This window comes from Cynocephalus volans, chromosome X (genome assembly GCF_027409185.1).
Source record: "Cynocephalus volans isolate mCynVol1 chromosome X, mCynVol1.pri, whole genome shotgun sequence".
Lineage (NCBI taxonomy): Eukaryota > Metazoa > Chordata > Mammalia > Dermoptera > Cynocephalidae > Cynocephalus > Cynocephalus volans.
Window position 1 is genome coordinate 166952722 of NC_084478.1, and position 16456 is coordinate 166969177.

The following is a 16456-nucleotide window of genomic DNA, read 5'->3' on the forward strand; positions in this document are numbered from 1 at the left end:
AAAATACTAGTGGAATAAGGGAGTGTGTTTTTAAACCAGGTTGGGTTTTTTTGGTAATAAAATTAGCATGCCTATCATTTTAAAATATTCAAATGATGCAGAATGGAATACAATAAAAAGTAATAATTATATATCAGTGATATTTCCTAAACACAGTTTGATGCTTAGCCTCCTGAAGTGTTCTCTGTATATGCAAGTATATGTATTTTCCTATTTTCACTGCTTTAAAATATATTTTTGCTGTAAGTAGTGTTTGCAACAAGCTTTTTCATTTATTGCCATAAAATGACTTGTTTAAATTTTCATATATAGAAAGTTACTTTATTTTTTAATGAATTCTGCCTGGTAATTTATTTTGTAGATGTTATTTATTTAACCAGTCTCCTATTGATTTGTATTTTGCTGTTCCAAATTGTGCGACATTAAACATTCTTTAGAGATGGAGAATAACATAGTATCTACGAGTATAAATCCTATAGCCAAGCTGCGTGGGTTTCAATCCTGACTCTGCCACTCACTAGTGGTATGACCTTGAGCAAGGTCCTCTTTGTACCTTAGTTGTCCCATCTGTAAAGTGGGGACAATAAAAGTACCTAACATTTACTGTTATTATAAGGAATACATCAAACAATTTAGATAAAATACTGAACACAATTCCTGGCATATGAAGCACTCTATAAATGTATGTTGTTATTACATCTTTATTTGCATAAATCTATCTCTGAGATGAATTTCTATAAATGGAATACTTGGGTCTAAATATATGTGTATTTAAAATGTTGATAGACAGTAAGCCGATTAGCTCAGCTGGTTAGAGTGCAGTGTTATAACCCCAATGTCAAGGGTTCTATCCCTGTACGAGCCAGCCACCAAAAAATATATAAATAAATAAATTGTTGATAGATATTGCTAAATTCTCATCAAAAGAAAACCTGTAGTAGAGTGTGCATGTCCGTACTGGGTACTAGCAAATATTTTAATCTTTGTCAATCTGATTGATAGAAAACTGTAGTCTAGTTTGATATTCATTTCTTAAATTATAACAAGTTGAACATTTCTTCATGTATCTGTTGGTTCCTTGTAAGTTTTTCTTCTGTGAACTGTGTGTTTACTTTCTGTGCACATTTTTCTATTAGGTTGTTTGTTATTTCATTACCTACTTTAAGTTATTTGTATAATGAGTAAATGACTCCTTAGTCATATTCTCTTATGTTGTAAATCTTCTATTTTTGACTTTTGTATTAGCTTTATTAGGGTATAATGAGCAAACCTTAACAGTCACCTATTTTAAGTGTGGAATTGAGTACATTTTGACAAATGTATGTCATTATGTAACCACCACCACAATCATGATATAGCTCATTTCCACTACCCCACGCCCACACACAATACCATTTTTGTGCTCCTTTACACTCTGTCCCCTCCCCTAGACCCCTTAGGCCCGGGCAACCCAATCTTTCTGTCATTACAGTTTTTCCTCTTCTAGGCTTTCACTTGAATGGAATCATCCAGTAAGAAGTTTTTGCCCATGCTTTCTTTACTTAGCCTACCGTTTTTGATACTCATGTTGTGTGCGTGTCAACAGTTTATTCCTATTTATTTCCAAGTATCTTTTTGACACTTGACTTTATTCTTTTTTGTCATACATGTGTTTTTCATCTTTATGTAGCCAAATTTATTAATCTGTTATTACTTCTGGATGTTGTGATGTTTCATGCTTAGAGAGATGTAATTCTTTCTTAAGCTCACAAAAGAAATTCAATAGTGCTTCTTTCTAGTGCTTTTGTTAATTTAACATTTACATTTTTTATTCCTTCTCAATTTATTTTGATGACTGGGGATCCAGCTTATTTTTACCAATTGACTTGTCATTTTATAAAAGTATCATTTGTTTAATATTGTATTCCCTACACACACTTGAAATGTCAACTTTAGATACTACATTGATAGAATGCTTCCAGATTATTTATTTTTCCTATCTAGCTTTCTTCTTTTGTGTATACAAATTTCCAGTTACTGATTCAAGGACTGAATCAAAAACTTGACTTTTGACAAGGTTACGTAACATCTTTTACTCTTTTTCTGTAAGCGTAATACCACATTTTATGTTTTAGTCTAATGTATACAAAATATACAGCTTTTAAAAATTTTACAAACTTAGGTCTAGGCACAGAGAAAGTTCTGCTAAGATGGCAAATTGAAATGAATCTTGCATCCTATCCATGTCCATATTAAGTTCCTACCTGGTTTTTGTTTTTTGTTTGTTTGTTTGTTTTAATTTACTTTTTTTATTATACATTCATTTGGGGTACAACGTTGATTTTCAATAATTGTGTAGAATGTGTGGTAGTTGGATCAATATAGTTAGCTTATTCATCATTATAATATGCAGTCATCTTTTGTGTCCATTGAACAATTCCTCATTAGCCCCCTTCCTTTTCCCCTCCCCCCTTTTTTTCCACTTACAGTTTTCTAAAAGTTCAACGTATTACCGTGATTGTTGTTTCTTTTTTCTTTCTCTCTGCCTCTATTTATTGTTCATTTGTTTATTTATGGATTCAGCTCCCAGCTATGAGAGTGGTATTTCTCTTTCTGTACCTGGGTTGTTTCATTTAGGATAATTTTCTCTATGCTTATCCATGTTGCTAATGGCAGAAGTTCATTTTTTTATGGCTGAGTTGTATTCCAATGTTTATATATACCACAAATTCCTTATCCAGGCATCCATCTACGGACATATAGGTTGGTTGCATTGCCTAGCTATTGTAAATAGAGCTGCAGTAAACATGGGAGTGTAGGTAACCATTTGACCTGATGTTTTCCAAATCTCTGGATATATCCCCAGGAATGGGATTGCTGGATAATATGGCAGTTCTCTCCGCAGTTGTCTGAGGAACCTCCATACTGTTCTCCATAATGGATGTACTAATTTACAGTCCCAGCAACAGTGCAGGAGGGTTCCGATTTCTCCACTTCCTTTCCAGCGTTTGTTCATCTCTGTCTTTTTGATAATAGCCAGTCTAACTGGGGTGAGATGATATCTCAGTTTGGTTTTAATTTGTGTTTCCCTGATGATTAGTGATGTTGAGCATTTTTTCATATACCTTTTGGCCATTTGTATGTCTTCGTTTGAAAAATGTTTATTCAGCTCCTTTGTCCATTTTTTAAATGGATCATTGTTTGCTGTAAAGTTGTCTGAGCTCTTTATATATTCTGTATATTAGTCCCTTGTCAGTTGCTTAGTTGGCAAATATTTTTTACCATTTTGTCGGATGTCTTTTCACTCTTTTGATTGCTTCCTTTGCTATGCAGAATCTGTTTAGTTTGATATAATTCTATTTGTTTATTTTTTCTTCTGTTGCCTGTGCTTTTGGTGTGCTATTCATAAAGTCATTGCCGAGTCCTATATCCCGGAGCATTTCTCCTACGTTTTCTTCGAGGAGTTTAAAGTTTCAGGCCTTATATTTAGGTCTCTAATCCATTTTGAGTCAATTTTGGTATATGGTGAAAGGTACAGATCAAGTTTCATTCTTCTACAAATGGATATTCAGTTTTCCCAGCAGCATTTATTGAAGAGATAGTCTTTTCTCCAGTGTATATCCTTGGGGCCTCTGTCAAAGATCAGTTGGCTGGAAATATGTGGGTTGATTTCTGAGTTCTCTCTACTGTTCCGTTGGTCCACGTGTCTGTTTCTATGCCAGTACCGTGCTATATTACACATTTGTAATATAGTTTGAAGTCAGAAAACTTAATGCCCCCAGCTTTACTTTTTTTGCTAATAATTGCTTTGGCTATTTGTGGTCTTTTGTTGTTCCATATGAATGCCAGATGTGTGTCTCATCTGAACCAAGTGACAGCTGGGTGGACATGATATCTTGGGTTCTGAGGGAGGCTGCTCGGAAAGGCCGATGCAGGGCTTCATCCTCTTCATCTGTAAAGAGCACCAGGGTAAGTATCAGGACATGGGGATCCTAAGGGTAAGTTAAATTTGTCCCATGTGGGTATGGCAGGTCTTGAATTCCAGAAAGCTAATTATTTGCTGAACATGTAAGTTGTGGGGCTGCTGCTCTTTAGGGTGCTTTAATACCCAAACTTGATCCTCAGTGGGCAAAAATACATAAAAGGATCTGAGGTGTTCCAGGAGCCAGGCAACAACTTGAATAAAAAAATGAAACAAACAAACAAACAAACAAACAAAGGAGCTCTAAGGAGATTCAGTATAGTTTTGACCCTCACCCCAACTGCTGTTGCCTAAAAGAAAAAAAAAAAAGAAAAGAAAAAAAGAAGAAGAAGAAAGACCTCCTGGAACTAAAAATATTTCTTAGCTACAGAATGAAGTAGATGAATTGAAGGAGAGGATTCCTGTTGTTGACAACCAAATTAGCAACCTGAGAGACCAAATGGAAGAAGCATCTCAATGAAGGGAACAAAATTGCAAAGAAAATGAAATCATGAAGTAAAGATATCTGCTAATAGAGACTTAGCAGATAGACGTGGGGAACTTGACTTGAGAATAATAAAATCTCAGAAGGGTGAAAAGGAATACAGAGGAGAGGAAACATTTTTAAAAGAATTCTCTAGTTTGAGAATGAATCTTAATATACCATTGAAAGGTTATAGTCAGTCCCATGAAGTTTTGGTGAGAAAACGACCACTATAGTGAAGATCTTGGTGTAATTTGTGATTGCTTAAGTTATAGAATCAGTGATAAACAACCCTCCCTCACACTTTTCAAAAAAAATTATACATAAAAAAATCAAGCTTATAGACTACAGAACTTGTCAGTACTGTGGAATAATAGCCACAGGAAAAAGGATTGTAGTCCAGGATACCATTTACCTCTTAGGAATCTACAGACAAGCAGATTCAGAGACTATGTCATTCATATACTCCATGTGACAAAGATACTAGAGAAAGTACTCTAAGCACCACAGGAATTAAATTAGACCTAGTTATAATAAATTAACAGTGCTAAACTAAGAGCAAAATCAAAATAATAGTAATGGAGAGAGATGTAAATAAGTTCCAAAGTTCTCATCTGTAAAGAGAGGAAATTAGGATATTCTAAAGATTGAATCTTGAGGGGTAGGTGGGTAAGAGGTGGAACCAAAGTGTTAAACACAAGAACAGATAGCAAACCAACAAAAATGAATGAAAAGAACCAAAAATGGAAGGAATAAAATTTTTGTATAAGAGACATTATGGTAAATGAGTGGATTTAATTTTCCCATTAAAAGACCAAGACTGTCATAGGTTAAAAAGCTAAATGTATCGTTTACAAGAAGTCATCTTAAAATTGAATGTCGAAAATAATGGCATGAGCACCTGACAAATGCAAACAAAAAAAGGAGTGGCAATATAAGACAATGTGAAATTTAAAGTTAAAAATCCTTTTGTTGTATAGTACACTCTTAATAAAGATTTATTAAATGTCTTGAACAAAGATATTATGTAGTAAGAAACAAAGCTCTCCATTATAAACCAGTTTGCAGCACACAGCACCTAAATATTTAAAGTGAGAATACTTCTTAATAAAGATGAAACTTATAGTGAAACATTTTAGTGGTATGACTCGAAGTTACTCGCAGGCTTTTATGCTTTAGTCTCCTCATCAATAGAATGGGAATAATAATAGAACCGATTTCATAACCTTGTTAAGGGGATTAAGAAGTTTAATAAATAGAAGCTGCAAAGAACAATGATAAGTGCTCAATAAATGTGAAGTATAATGAACAATACCCATGAAACACTTAGAGGAACGGATCACATGCTGACCGCGATGGAAACCTGAACAGTTTCTTAAACGTACACGTTAGGTCACCTTGATCATACTCCATGAAGTTAGAAATAGTGACCAAAAAAGTCTTTGCCTACATAGAAATTCAGTGTGCTTGGAGATAGTTTAGGAATCAACAAGGATTCAAGAGGCAAATTACAAAATGCCTAGAAAATGATGAATATGCCTCCTACCATTATTTTTGAGACACAGTAAAAGCTGAATCAAGAGTGAAATGTTTTAATTATTAAAGAAGAAAGATGAAATACAAGGGAATTTATTACTCAACTTAGGAGATTAGAACAACCACAAAATACCAAAAACATAAAAGGGAATTACTTTTCTTTTTTTTTTTTTAATTTTTTAAAATATTCTTTAAATTTTTATTTATTTATTTATTTATTTATTTATTTTTAATTTTATTTTGTCGATATACATTGTGGCTGATTATTGCTCCCCATCACCAAAAGCTCCCTCCCTTCTCCCTCCCCCCCTGCCCCCCAACAATGTCCTTTCTGTTTGCTTGTCGTATCAACTTCAAATAATTGTGGTTGTTATATCTTCTTCCCCGCCCCCCTCGGTTTTTGTGTGTGTGTGTGTCTGTGTGTGTGTGTGTGTGTGTGTGTGTGTGTGTGTGTGTGTGTGTGTGTGAATTTATATATTAATTTTTAGCTCCCACCAATAAGTGAGAACATGTGGTATTTCTCTTTCTGTGCCTGACTTGTTTCACTTAATATAATTCTCTCAAGGTCCATCCATGTTGTTGCAAATGGCAGTCTTTCATTCGTTTTTATAGCTGAGTAGTATTCCATTGTGTAGATGTTGGGAATATACCCAGAGGAATGGAAATCATCAAGTCGAAGGTATACCTGTTTCCCAATGTTTATCGCAGCACTCTTTACAATAGCCAAGAGTTGGAACCAGCCCAAATGCCCATCATCAGATGAGTGGATAGGGAATTACTTTTCAAAGCTGAAATTAATTACAACTCAGAAAAAGGACAAATGAATCTAAAACCTGGTTCCTTTGAATGACTAATACAATAAACTCTTTGCAACCCTAATGGAGGAAAGCTCCCAATCATTAAGAATACAAATCGTTTTCACTGAACACTCAGATTTTTATTAATTTGGCCAATTTCCTTCTTTATTTTATATATGTGTGTGTGTGTGTGTATTTAGAGAATGGAACCAATATTAGCTCAATTGATGCCACTGTGCATATGAAAAGCACCATAGTGGCCTCATCTCTTTCTGAGGAAATGAAAGTCACTATGCTCCAAATCACACACATCTCTCAGTTGGTCCAGGTGTCAAAAAGACTTCTTTCTAATTAGTTATTTGTGACTCTTTTTTTCATTTAAAAATATTCTCCTGGCTCCCAAGTTTTATCACCCCTTCCTCATCTCATAAAGAGTCGGAACTTTCCAAGTCACTTACAGACTCCCTGCTGCCAAATTTTACCACAGGCAGGCTCCAGGAAACTTTCAGCCACTGCCAATGGGCAGACAGATGTGGAACATTATCCAAAAGCTCAGACACTAAAACCCCAGCTAAGTTACCACCAGCAGATCTCAGATCACATCCCCTGACTGCGTACCCCAATCCTTTGAACTCTTTCACACATTCGCTCTTGCTGAGGTCAGTTCTTCTTGACCTCACACAGGCCTCAGCTCTTGGGTGCATCCCTTTTATCCCAGTCCAGAAGCCTCCTCCAAGGTTCTTCTCATTCCCTCCCAAGCCAGGTCCCCATACATGGTGGATCAGTGGAGCAACTCTGTCCCTAGTACTCTAGATTCCTTTTCATTCATCCCTTTCCCCTGCATACACCCAACCAAATCCTAAACCTGGATGGGCTAATATTCTACAATCCAATTTATTTGCTTTTAGACACAGCTCTGAGCCCAGCTGGGAAAAAAAAAAAAATCACACATGCATGATTGGTTTTATTATAAATCAGGGTCTGTCTGCAGTTGAGCAATCATTGCTGCCAGGACATCCTTTTCCATGGCCATAGTGACCTTCTCCCCCAGTTTTTATCTAGCAGATAAGGATGGACAGTTAGGTTGTGAGTGAAAGGCAAGGTGGTGGTCGTGGGCATCGTGATAGTGTTGATCGGTCCATCATATCCTGGGCACCGGTGGTGATGGTCAGCTTTGTATTCCATGAATATGCATAATCAATAAAATCAAATAAAAGGTCTTATATGGCCACTAAGAAGTTGGCCAGCAAAAGTCTTTGAATGTTTACATTCACCAGTCACTACTATAAATCTTGTCTGCTTTCCTCAAGCCTCCTAACCAACTGTCATCTTTCTTTCCTGTAGAAAACTGCTTTGCTCTTACTTCCATGACAAAATTTAGGCCATCAGAAATTACATCTCTAAAATTCCTGACTCTGCCCCCTTATCGATTCATGATAGTCTTCTCTCCTCTGGCCTCTTTCCTTCCAGCCTCACAGTTGAGACTGTCCTGTTCCAAGGTAAGCACTTCTCCCACACTCACACACCTGTGTCCTCAAGCCATTCCCTTCTGTCTCCTCATCACTCTTTCTCTCTCTCTCTTGTTCCTTCATGCTCCTTTTCTCTAACATTTTCTTCTCCAAACATGAAAGCACACTTAAGTTGCTGCAATCTAAAGGAAAAAAGATTCTCATGTTTCTTTGTTTTAAACCCACACATCTATGGCCTATTCTTTTTCTTTTTATCCAGTTTTATTAAGGTATAATTGGTATACAATAATTGCACACAATTAATGTATACAATTTGGTGAGTTTGGACATGTGTATATATTGGTATTATCATCACCACTCCTCTCATGACTCTTTATCCTCCAACCACCATTGTGTCTTTCCCCTTCTCCGTCCACTGCCTGGGAAGAGGTTTCCACCACTACTCTACTATTCTGGCCTCTGCCCACCACTCCACAGAAACCACTCTTGTCAAGGTGACCGAGAACTTCCCGATTGCTAAATCCATTGTCAAGTCTCACTCTTCTTACTTGACCCTTTGGTAGCACTGGATGATGGTTAGTACTTCCTCCTTGAAATACTTTAATCCTTAGACATATTATTTCTCTTGTCTTTCTCTTTGGGGTTGCCACTTCTTTAACCATCTGCCAAATGTTATACACCCCAGGGTTCCTTTCTCAAACCCATAAATTTTCCCTGGACATTCATCTCCACTACCTTGTCTTGTCCAACTACCGATTCTAAGCTCAAGACATGCCCCCCCCCCAAATTTACATCTGCAGCTCTTAGCTTCCTGAGCTTCCAATACATAAAATATACTATTCAACTGACATCTCTCATTGGACATGCCACAGGCATGTGAAATGCTTCAAGACCAAAGTGAACTCTACAACTCCCTCTTGCCCCACCCCATGCAAAGTAACTTGTTCCCTGAGTTTTCTATTTCAGTGAATGATTATATCATCTTCACAGTCACCAGGGCCGTAATTCTGGGAGGTATCCAACTAGTCACCACATCCTGCTGATTTCCCATTGATTAACATTTCTCAAGTCTGTCCCTAGCCCACCCAGTGGACATGTATTGGACAATGGATCCCAATGTCCATCCATTCTAATGGCCTTAAATGTTATCTGTAACTCTATGACTCTCAAACGTCTGTCTCTAGCTCATACTTCTCCAAACTTATGTATCCCACTGCCTCCTCAATATTTCCTTTTTTATGTCTAACTGGAATTACAAATTAGACATGTCTGTAGTAGATACCAGTGGATTGTCTTTCTGGCATCCGTCCCCCACTCCTGCTTCCCTAAAGCTTCCTCACCACGAGTGATTTTCTCAGAAGATCCATATGTTTCTGGAAAACCAAATTCAATCTAAATGAGGAGTATGTGACCTAATTTAATTCAGTTAACACATTCCATTTTCTAGGTCACAGAGACTGCTTCAAGGGCAGGCATGTGACCCAGACTAGTCCAATTGGAGTGGACCTCAGGACTTGTTGCCTGGAAGTTTTGTACTGCAGATGTTCTTTTCCTGCTGTACAGATGTGATATGCAAATTTGATGGCCATAAGTACTGCAGCAGTTTTGCTCCCAAAAAGCAAATCAGACTAACACCCAGAGAAAGACAGTGCCAAGAGATTAACAGAAATTGAGCCAGAGCTCTGATCAAATTATGCCTGAAACCTTGCTTGCTCCAGACTAATTTTGTGTTCCATGAGCCATTATGGTCCCCTTACTGTTGTAAGTGTTATGTCACTTGCAGTCAAGAGCACTGGTTATGTTGTGCAAAGCAGAACACTTGAGTCTCTTCCTCTCAAACCTATTGTTCCAGAAGTCTTCCTCATCTCCATGAACCAGTTGTTCAATCAAAATATCTAGGTGTTGTCCCTGATTCCTCTCTCTCCCTCAGCCCATATCTCTAACTTTTTCTCACCAAATCCCTTCCTGTCCCAGCCACTGCAACAGCCTCCTATCTCATTGTTTTCCTGTTTTCACTATTTCCGCCTTTCAATTCACTCTCTACGCAGCCGAGTGAACATTTAAAAGCAATCAGAACATACACTCTCCTGATGGACCCTTTCAGTGGTTTCCTATGATACTTAGAGTAAAACCCGTACTCTTTACTATGATGTGCAAGGTTTTGCATAATCTGGCACCTGACTATCTCTCTATTTGCATCTCTTACCAATCTCCTCCTTGCTTACTCCATTCCAGATACAATGACCTTCTTCCTGTTCTTTAAATAAGCTGCTTTCAGCCTCAAGGCCTTTGCACTTATTGTCTCCTCTTTAAAATTACTTTTCCCCAAAAACTTTGTATGGCTTCTTTTCCCATCATTCAAGTCCGAGCTCAACTATTAACTCCTGAGAAAGGCCTTACCTGACCATCTTATACAAATTAGCTAGCATAACCCTACCACCACCCCAAGCATTATCCCATTACTCTGTTTTATTTTTGAAAAGCCATCATAATTATCTAAAATTATTTGATTTATTTGTTGACTTATTTATCATCTGTTTCTCCAGAGCCCGGTAGGTTATCCATAGAGGTTGCTGGATGAATAAGTAAGATTCCAAATGACATAGACTTGGCATACCAACCAAGGAAGAGGCAAAGGCAAAAGGGTTTTAAGTCATCACAAGTTTAATAAGTATGACAGTGCAGGAGCCTCAGAGAACAACTGCAAAATATACGAAGAAGAGAAACAAATTCTAGACCCCCCACCCCTGCCAGCATATACTCTTAAGCCATGAATCTAGGAAAATCTTCTCTAATTCTGACAGAAGCCTTCCTTAAAACACTTAATGCTAAGATATTGAGGATATCACTCTCTATAGTCCATCTTGTCCTCTTCATTAGGATCCCCAGAAGCAATTTCTTTTTTTTATATCTTTGGAAGTAGTTTTGCTTCTATCAGCAACTGGTTGGTTTTTGTCTTTTGAATCCTGACAATCACATAATGGAGAGTTTTTCTGCTAACATTGGCTGCTAAAAGATCCCATACTAAACCAAAAGTTCAGGATCCCACAGATGCACTATATGTACATAGCTTCATTTTTTTTTTTCTAATTTTGTTTTCTTATATCCCTGACACCCTGATCTTTTAAAAATCCAGTTGTATCACAAGTGTTTCTTAAATTTTTCCTAATTCCATTTTTGAGCAATGAGAAGTATAAAAATAAAATAAAATCATCTCCCAAGCTTATTTTACAGGTACATTACAGTCAGCTATTGTTGGGACAGGAATCTCTTGAAAATGTAGCAAGTGGATGAATCAGGAGCTTCCAATCAGTTGGTCTGTATTTGTTAGGGGTTCTTGAAACCTTTATTACTCACCAAGGCTGTTTTTGAGAGCTCAAGGTTGGAATAAAGAGTAAACAAAATACTGCATATGAGAGAGTCTGGTAAACCATAAAATGTTAGCTTTGATGTCTTAGCCTCTCCTTGGGACTCAGTTTCTGGCAGGCAGCAGTAAAATGTGGATGGAGTGAACTGTTGGACTGTCATCTATAAAGGTCTTGCCACACTGTCCTCCTCATCCTCATGGCACCCAGAGAAGGTCATTGTGGCTGAGTTGCAATGTAGCAGAGCACAGGACTCTCCCATGTGGCAATGGGTTCAGAGGCTGCTGGAGGGGTGAGTGCCACAGGCACTAGTGTGAAAATATACTCTTTTACCAGGCTTACCAAGGGTTTTGTCTGCAGCATCCCAGCACCCAGAATGTGTCTACAAGATGCCAAATAGCCTGTCACTTGTGGCTTCCACATAACACCTGGGTGAGGAAATAAAAGGTTGATGCCTTTGCTCTTGATGTGCCCTCCTCAGGAAAGCTTCATTCCCGGTGTCTGGCCTGTGAAGCAGGCTGAGAGCTCTGCTTCAGTGATGGAGCAGCACTTGTAGCATGCTGAGGAAGCAGCTGGGACTTGGGCAAGGCTGAAGTTCCTGGATCATAATTGCAGGAGAAAGGATAAGTTACCAAGCTGAGCCCACTGAGGCCAGGAAGGCAGAGCCAAACTTGGGGACAGGAGGTGCGCAGGAAAGGGAGGAACCGTCTGTAACCAGACTGTAAGCTGGCCATCGCTGGCACTACTGATGTGGTTTTCTTCCTGGATACTGTGTGCGTGTGATAGCAACTGCCCCTCTCTGTGCCTACCTACCCTTGTACAGAAGGGAGAGCGCTCATGGCTGGCAGATGCACACTTCTTTACACCTCAGGTCACTTCTACAGGAGGGACAATTTGATTGCAAAAGGGCAGGAAGAAACTTTTGGAGATGATGAATATATTTTGTACCTTAACTGGCTGTGGTTTTATGTGACTATACATTTGTCAAAACTCTTTGAACTGTCTCAGCATTACAGAGAAAAAGTAAAGAGAAAATCAGTAAAGTTATAGATGACCTAAATAAAATTTACAGAACACTGCACCCAACAATAGCAGAATAATCATTTCTCTCATGTACGCAAGGAATATTTACCAAGATAGATGGTATTCTGGGCCATAAAACAACCTTACCAATTGAAAAGAACAGAAATAATGAAAAGTATGTTCTCAGTTCATAATGCAATTAAACTCAAAGTTATAAACAGAAAGATATCTGGAAAATGTTCAAATATTAGACATTTTAAAATATGTTCCTAAAGAATCACAGGTCAAAGAGGGAGTCTCAAGAGAAATTTAAAAATAAATCAGATTGAATAAAAATATAAATACCAGTATACATATAAAATTTTGTGGGATTTATTCAAAGTAGTCCTTGAAGAAAATTTATAGCATATTTTAAATGCTTATATTACAAAATAAGATCTAAAATCAATAACCGAAACTTCCACCCTAGAAAATTAAAAAAGAAGAGCAAGTGAAATTTAAAGCAATTAAAGAGGATCCCAGCTCCCTCCCTCCCCTTCCACACCTGCCTCTTCCCTTCCTTCCCCCTCCCACATCACAGAACAACACGCACACACACACTTTATTCCACAAGGGGCACATTTTATTTTACTTGTCACCATCATGTGCCTGTTGGTATCAATTTTGCTAGCCATTACGCGGCAGCCAGCCCTCTGGAGACTTGCAGGTAGTTTTGAGATCTCTGGTCTCACTCTTAAGTTAGTGACTGCCCAGGTCGTCACGTGAAGTGCTGGGGATCTCATCGTCCCTTGAGGTGCTGGGCATCTCATCGTCCCTTGAGGTGCTGGGCATCTCCTCGTCCTTTCGGATTTGCTTCAGCTCTTTTTGCTGCAGTTCCTGATTCAGCCGGTGATAGTGGCCGAATAGAGTTGGCTCTTTCCCTTTTTTGGTTTTGAATGAGGGGGTGGTCATTTTTGCAGCAGCTTTTTTCCTCAGACTCCTTTGGAGGGGTCTTTTACGCTTCAAGGTTGTCTTGGGCCCCTGGAAGGACAACAGGGCGATCACAGAAGGGCAACTGTTTGGGGGAAGAGGATGCAGGAGGCATGGGAACAGGGGCTTCCTGGGAAGGAGTGTGGGCTGAGGGAGGTTGTGCCAGGCGAGGACAGGGGAGGGGTCTTGGGAGAAAGGGGTCAAGGGGAAGATGAGAAGGAGCTTGGGTGGTCATCTCACCTTGCCCTTTCCTCTGGACTTGGGTGGACAGGGGGTCTTCCTCTCCTTCCCCGCTTTGGTGTTTCTGGTGGGCTGTGGTGTCCTGGTCTCCTTCGCCATGTCAGCACTGCCCAGTGGTCTGTCCCAGGGCCCCTGGCCTCCCTATATATATCCTGCCCAGGACAATGAGCAGCCACACCCTAGGCTTTGTTTGGTCAGCAAGCCCCTCCCCCAGCCCCTCTAGCCCTGTCCAGGGAGGGGTGGCTTAGACATCACAATGGCCCATCCTGACACCTCTGGGAGTGGGGGGAGGCCAAGGTGCCCTGGCTGGAAAAGGGAACGTTTCCTTAGCACCCCTTCAGAGCCTTCCAAACAGACCTGCCACACGCCTCACTGTTCAGTTCTGGAGGGTCACAAGGCAAGGAGAGGGTGTCTCCTCCACGCCCTTCCCCACGGCCACCTGATTCAGTGGCTCATTCTGTCCTCTCCCTCCCTTCACCATTACCTGGTTTTTGTGTGTCCTACCTACCATCCACCCACAGTCATGCGGCCACACTTAAGTCTATGTGGACATATGAGTCATCCTACATCCTTCCTAAACATTTCTCTATGTACTCTGAAGGCCACTCACTTCCTGGCTGCCACCAGGAAACTTTTCCATCCCACTTGCTTTTCCCAGTGTTCACACAGGACTTCTCAGTTATGTTTTCCAGATTGAAATCACTGCCTTCAGGCTGTGAGACTCGGTAAACAGACTTGCTCCACCTGATATTTGGTCTTGTTTCAAATTGGGGACCTGCTTATCTCAGAAGGTGTAGTACCAAGGCCTGGGTTAACAGGGGATGAGGCAGATATGTCCATACTGCAAGTTGTTCTGGTGTTTGCATGCAGAAAGCACAACCTAAAACTCATCAGTGCTCCAGGGAAGAGCTTGGCTTAACCAGAGGGATGTGAAAAGCTCTTCTCAACATGTGTCCTCATTCACCAGACACTTGCCTTACTTTATTTTGCTGCTGATGCTGTTAGATCCTACATTTCTGCCTTCTCCTGAGGCCTTCTGAAGAAATAGACCTTACCTTACAGGAAGGCTCCTGAAGGAATTCTTTTTTATGAACAGCTATAAAAAGTTCCAGATTCTTGGAGGAGACACTTTATGATTGATTTCAGACCACTTACCTCCCTAGGTAGAAGGTCTTTCATTCAGCTTTTTGTCCCTGGAGGAAATGGATGATAGAGTTAGCCACAGGCCAGAGTGGCTATATTAATATCACACAGAGGAAGGAATATCATCAAGGATAAAGAAGTCATTTAATGATAATAAAGTTGTCAATTATCAAGAGAACAAAAATCCAAAGCTTTTATGTTTCTAACAGCAGAGCTGCAAGCTATATGAAACAAAAAGTGATACAACTGTAAGGAGGAATAGATAAGTCCACATTCATAGTCAAAGATTTCAATACCTTTTTCTCAATAAATAAAAAAACACATAAACATAAAATCAGTAAATATATAGAAAATTTGAACTATGCCATCAATTGAATTGGCCTATATATTGGTCCATTTCTGGTGCTTATAAGAAAATACATAAAACTGGGTAGTTTATAAAGAGAACAAAATTTATTGCTTGCAGTTTCAGAGGCTGGGAAGTCCAAAGTCCAGGGAACCCTTGTGCTGAGGCCCTTCATTGGTGGTGCCTTTACAGCAATGCAGGGGTCTGATGGCAGAAAATGGCTGAGCAGAGAGAGAGAGCTCCTCATACACTCTCCTTTTAAAGCTTTTAAAGAACCACACCCAAGACCAGCATTATTAATCCATTCATTGCAGCATGGTCCTACAATCTAATCACCTATTCAAGGCTCCACCTTTCGATTACCATAATAGGATTTCCCATCCTCAGCAGTTACAGTGGGGATTTAAGCTTCAATTAGGGTTGATGAAGTTTGGATGTGTTGTCCCCTCCAAAACTCGTGGAAATTTGATATACAATGTTGCAGTGCTGGAAACTGATTGAGTCATGGTGGTGTATCCCTCATGAATGGATTAGTGCTCTCCCTGGGGACAGGGGGATTAATGAGTGAGTTCTCACTCTATTAGTTCCCGTGAGAGCTCATTGCTTAAAAAGACCCTGGCACCTTCTCTCTCTCTCTTCCTTCCTCTCACCATGTGATCTGCTTGTACCCGCCGGCTGCCTGCCACTTTCCGCCATGAGTAGAAGCAGCCTGAGGCCCACACCAGATGCAGCTGTCCCAGAATCGTAAGCCAAATAAACCTCTTTCCTTTATTAATTACCCAGTCTCAGGTATTTCTGTTATAGCAACATAAAACGGACTAAAACAGAAAATTGGTACCGAGGAGTGGGGTGTTGCTAAACAGATACCTGAAAATGTGGATGCAGCTTTGGAACTGGATAATGGGCAAAAGTTGGAGGAGTTTGGAGGACTTAGAAAAAGAGAAAAAGACGAGGGAAAGTTTGGAATGTTTTAGAGATTTATGTAGTGGTGAGCAGAATGCTGATAGAAATGTGGACCGTAAAGGCCATGTGGACGATGAGGTCTCAGATAGAGATGAGGAACTCATTGGGAATTGGATAAAAGATCACCCTTGCTACACCATAGCAAGGAACCTGGCTACATTGTGTCCATGCCCTTGGACTT

General features: G+C 39.5%; 1 protein-coding gene and 1 pseudogene across 1 annotated transcript; one reads left to right on the forward strand and one right to left on the reverse strand.

Moving 5' to 3' along the window:
- Window positions 1-12147, forward strand: part of LOC134368528 (structural maintenance of chromosomes protein 1B-like) — a 40852-nt pseudogene extending 28705 nt beyond the window's left edge.
- Window positions 12148-13352: 1205 nt separating this feature from the next.
- Window positions 13353-13922, reverse strand: LOC134368529 (spermatid nuclear transition protein 4-like). The gene is made up of 2 exons (XM_063084966.1): window positions 13824-13922; window positions 13353-13634 (listed from the first exon to the last, which is right to left on the reverse strand). The coding sequence occupies exons 1-2, from the start codon at window positions 13920-13922 to the stop codon at window positions 13353-13355; spliced, it is 381 nt and encodes a 126-aa protein (XP_062941036.1).
- Window positions 13923-16456: the final 2534 nt, after the last annotated feature.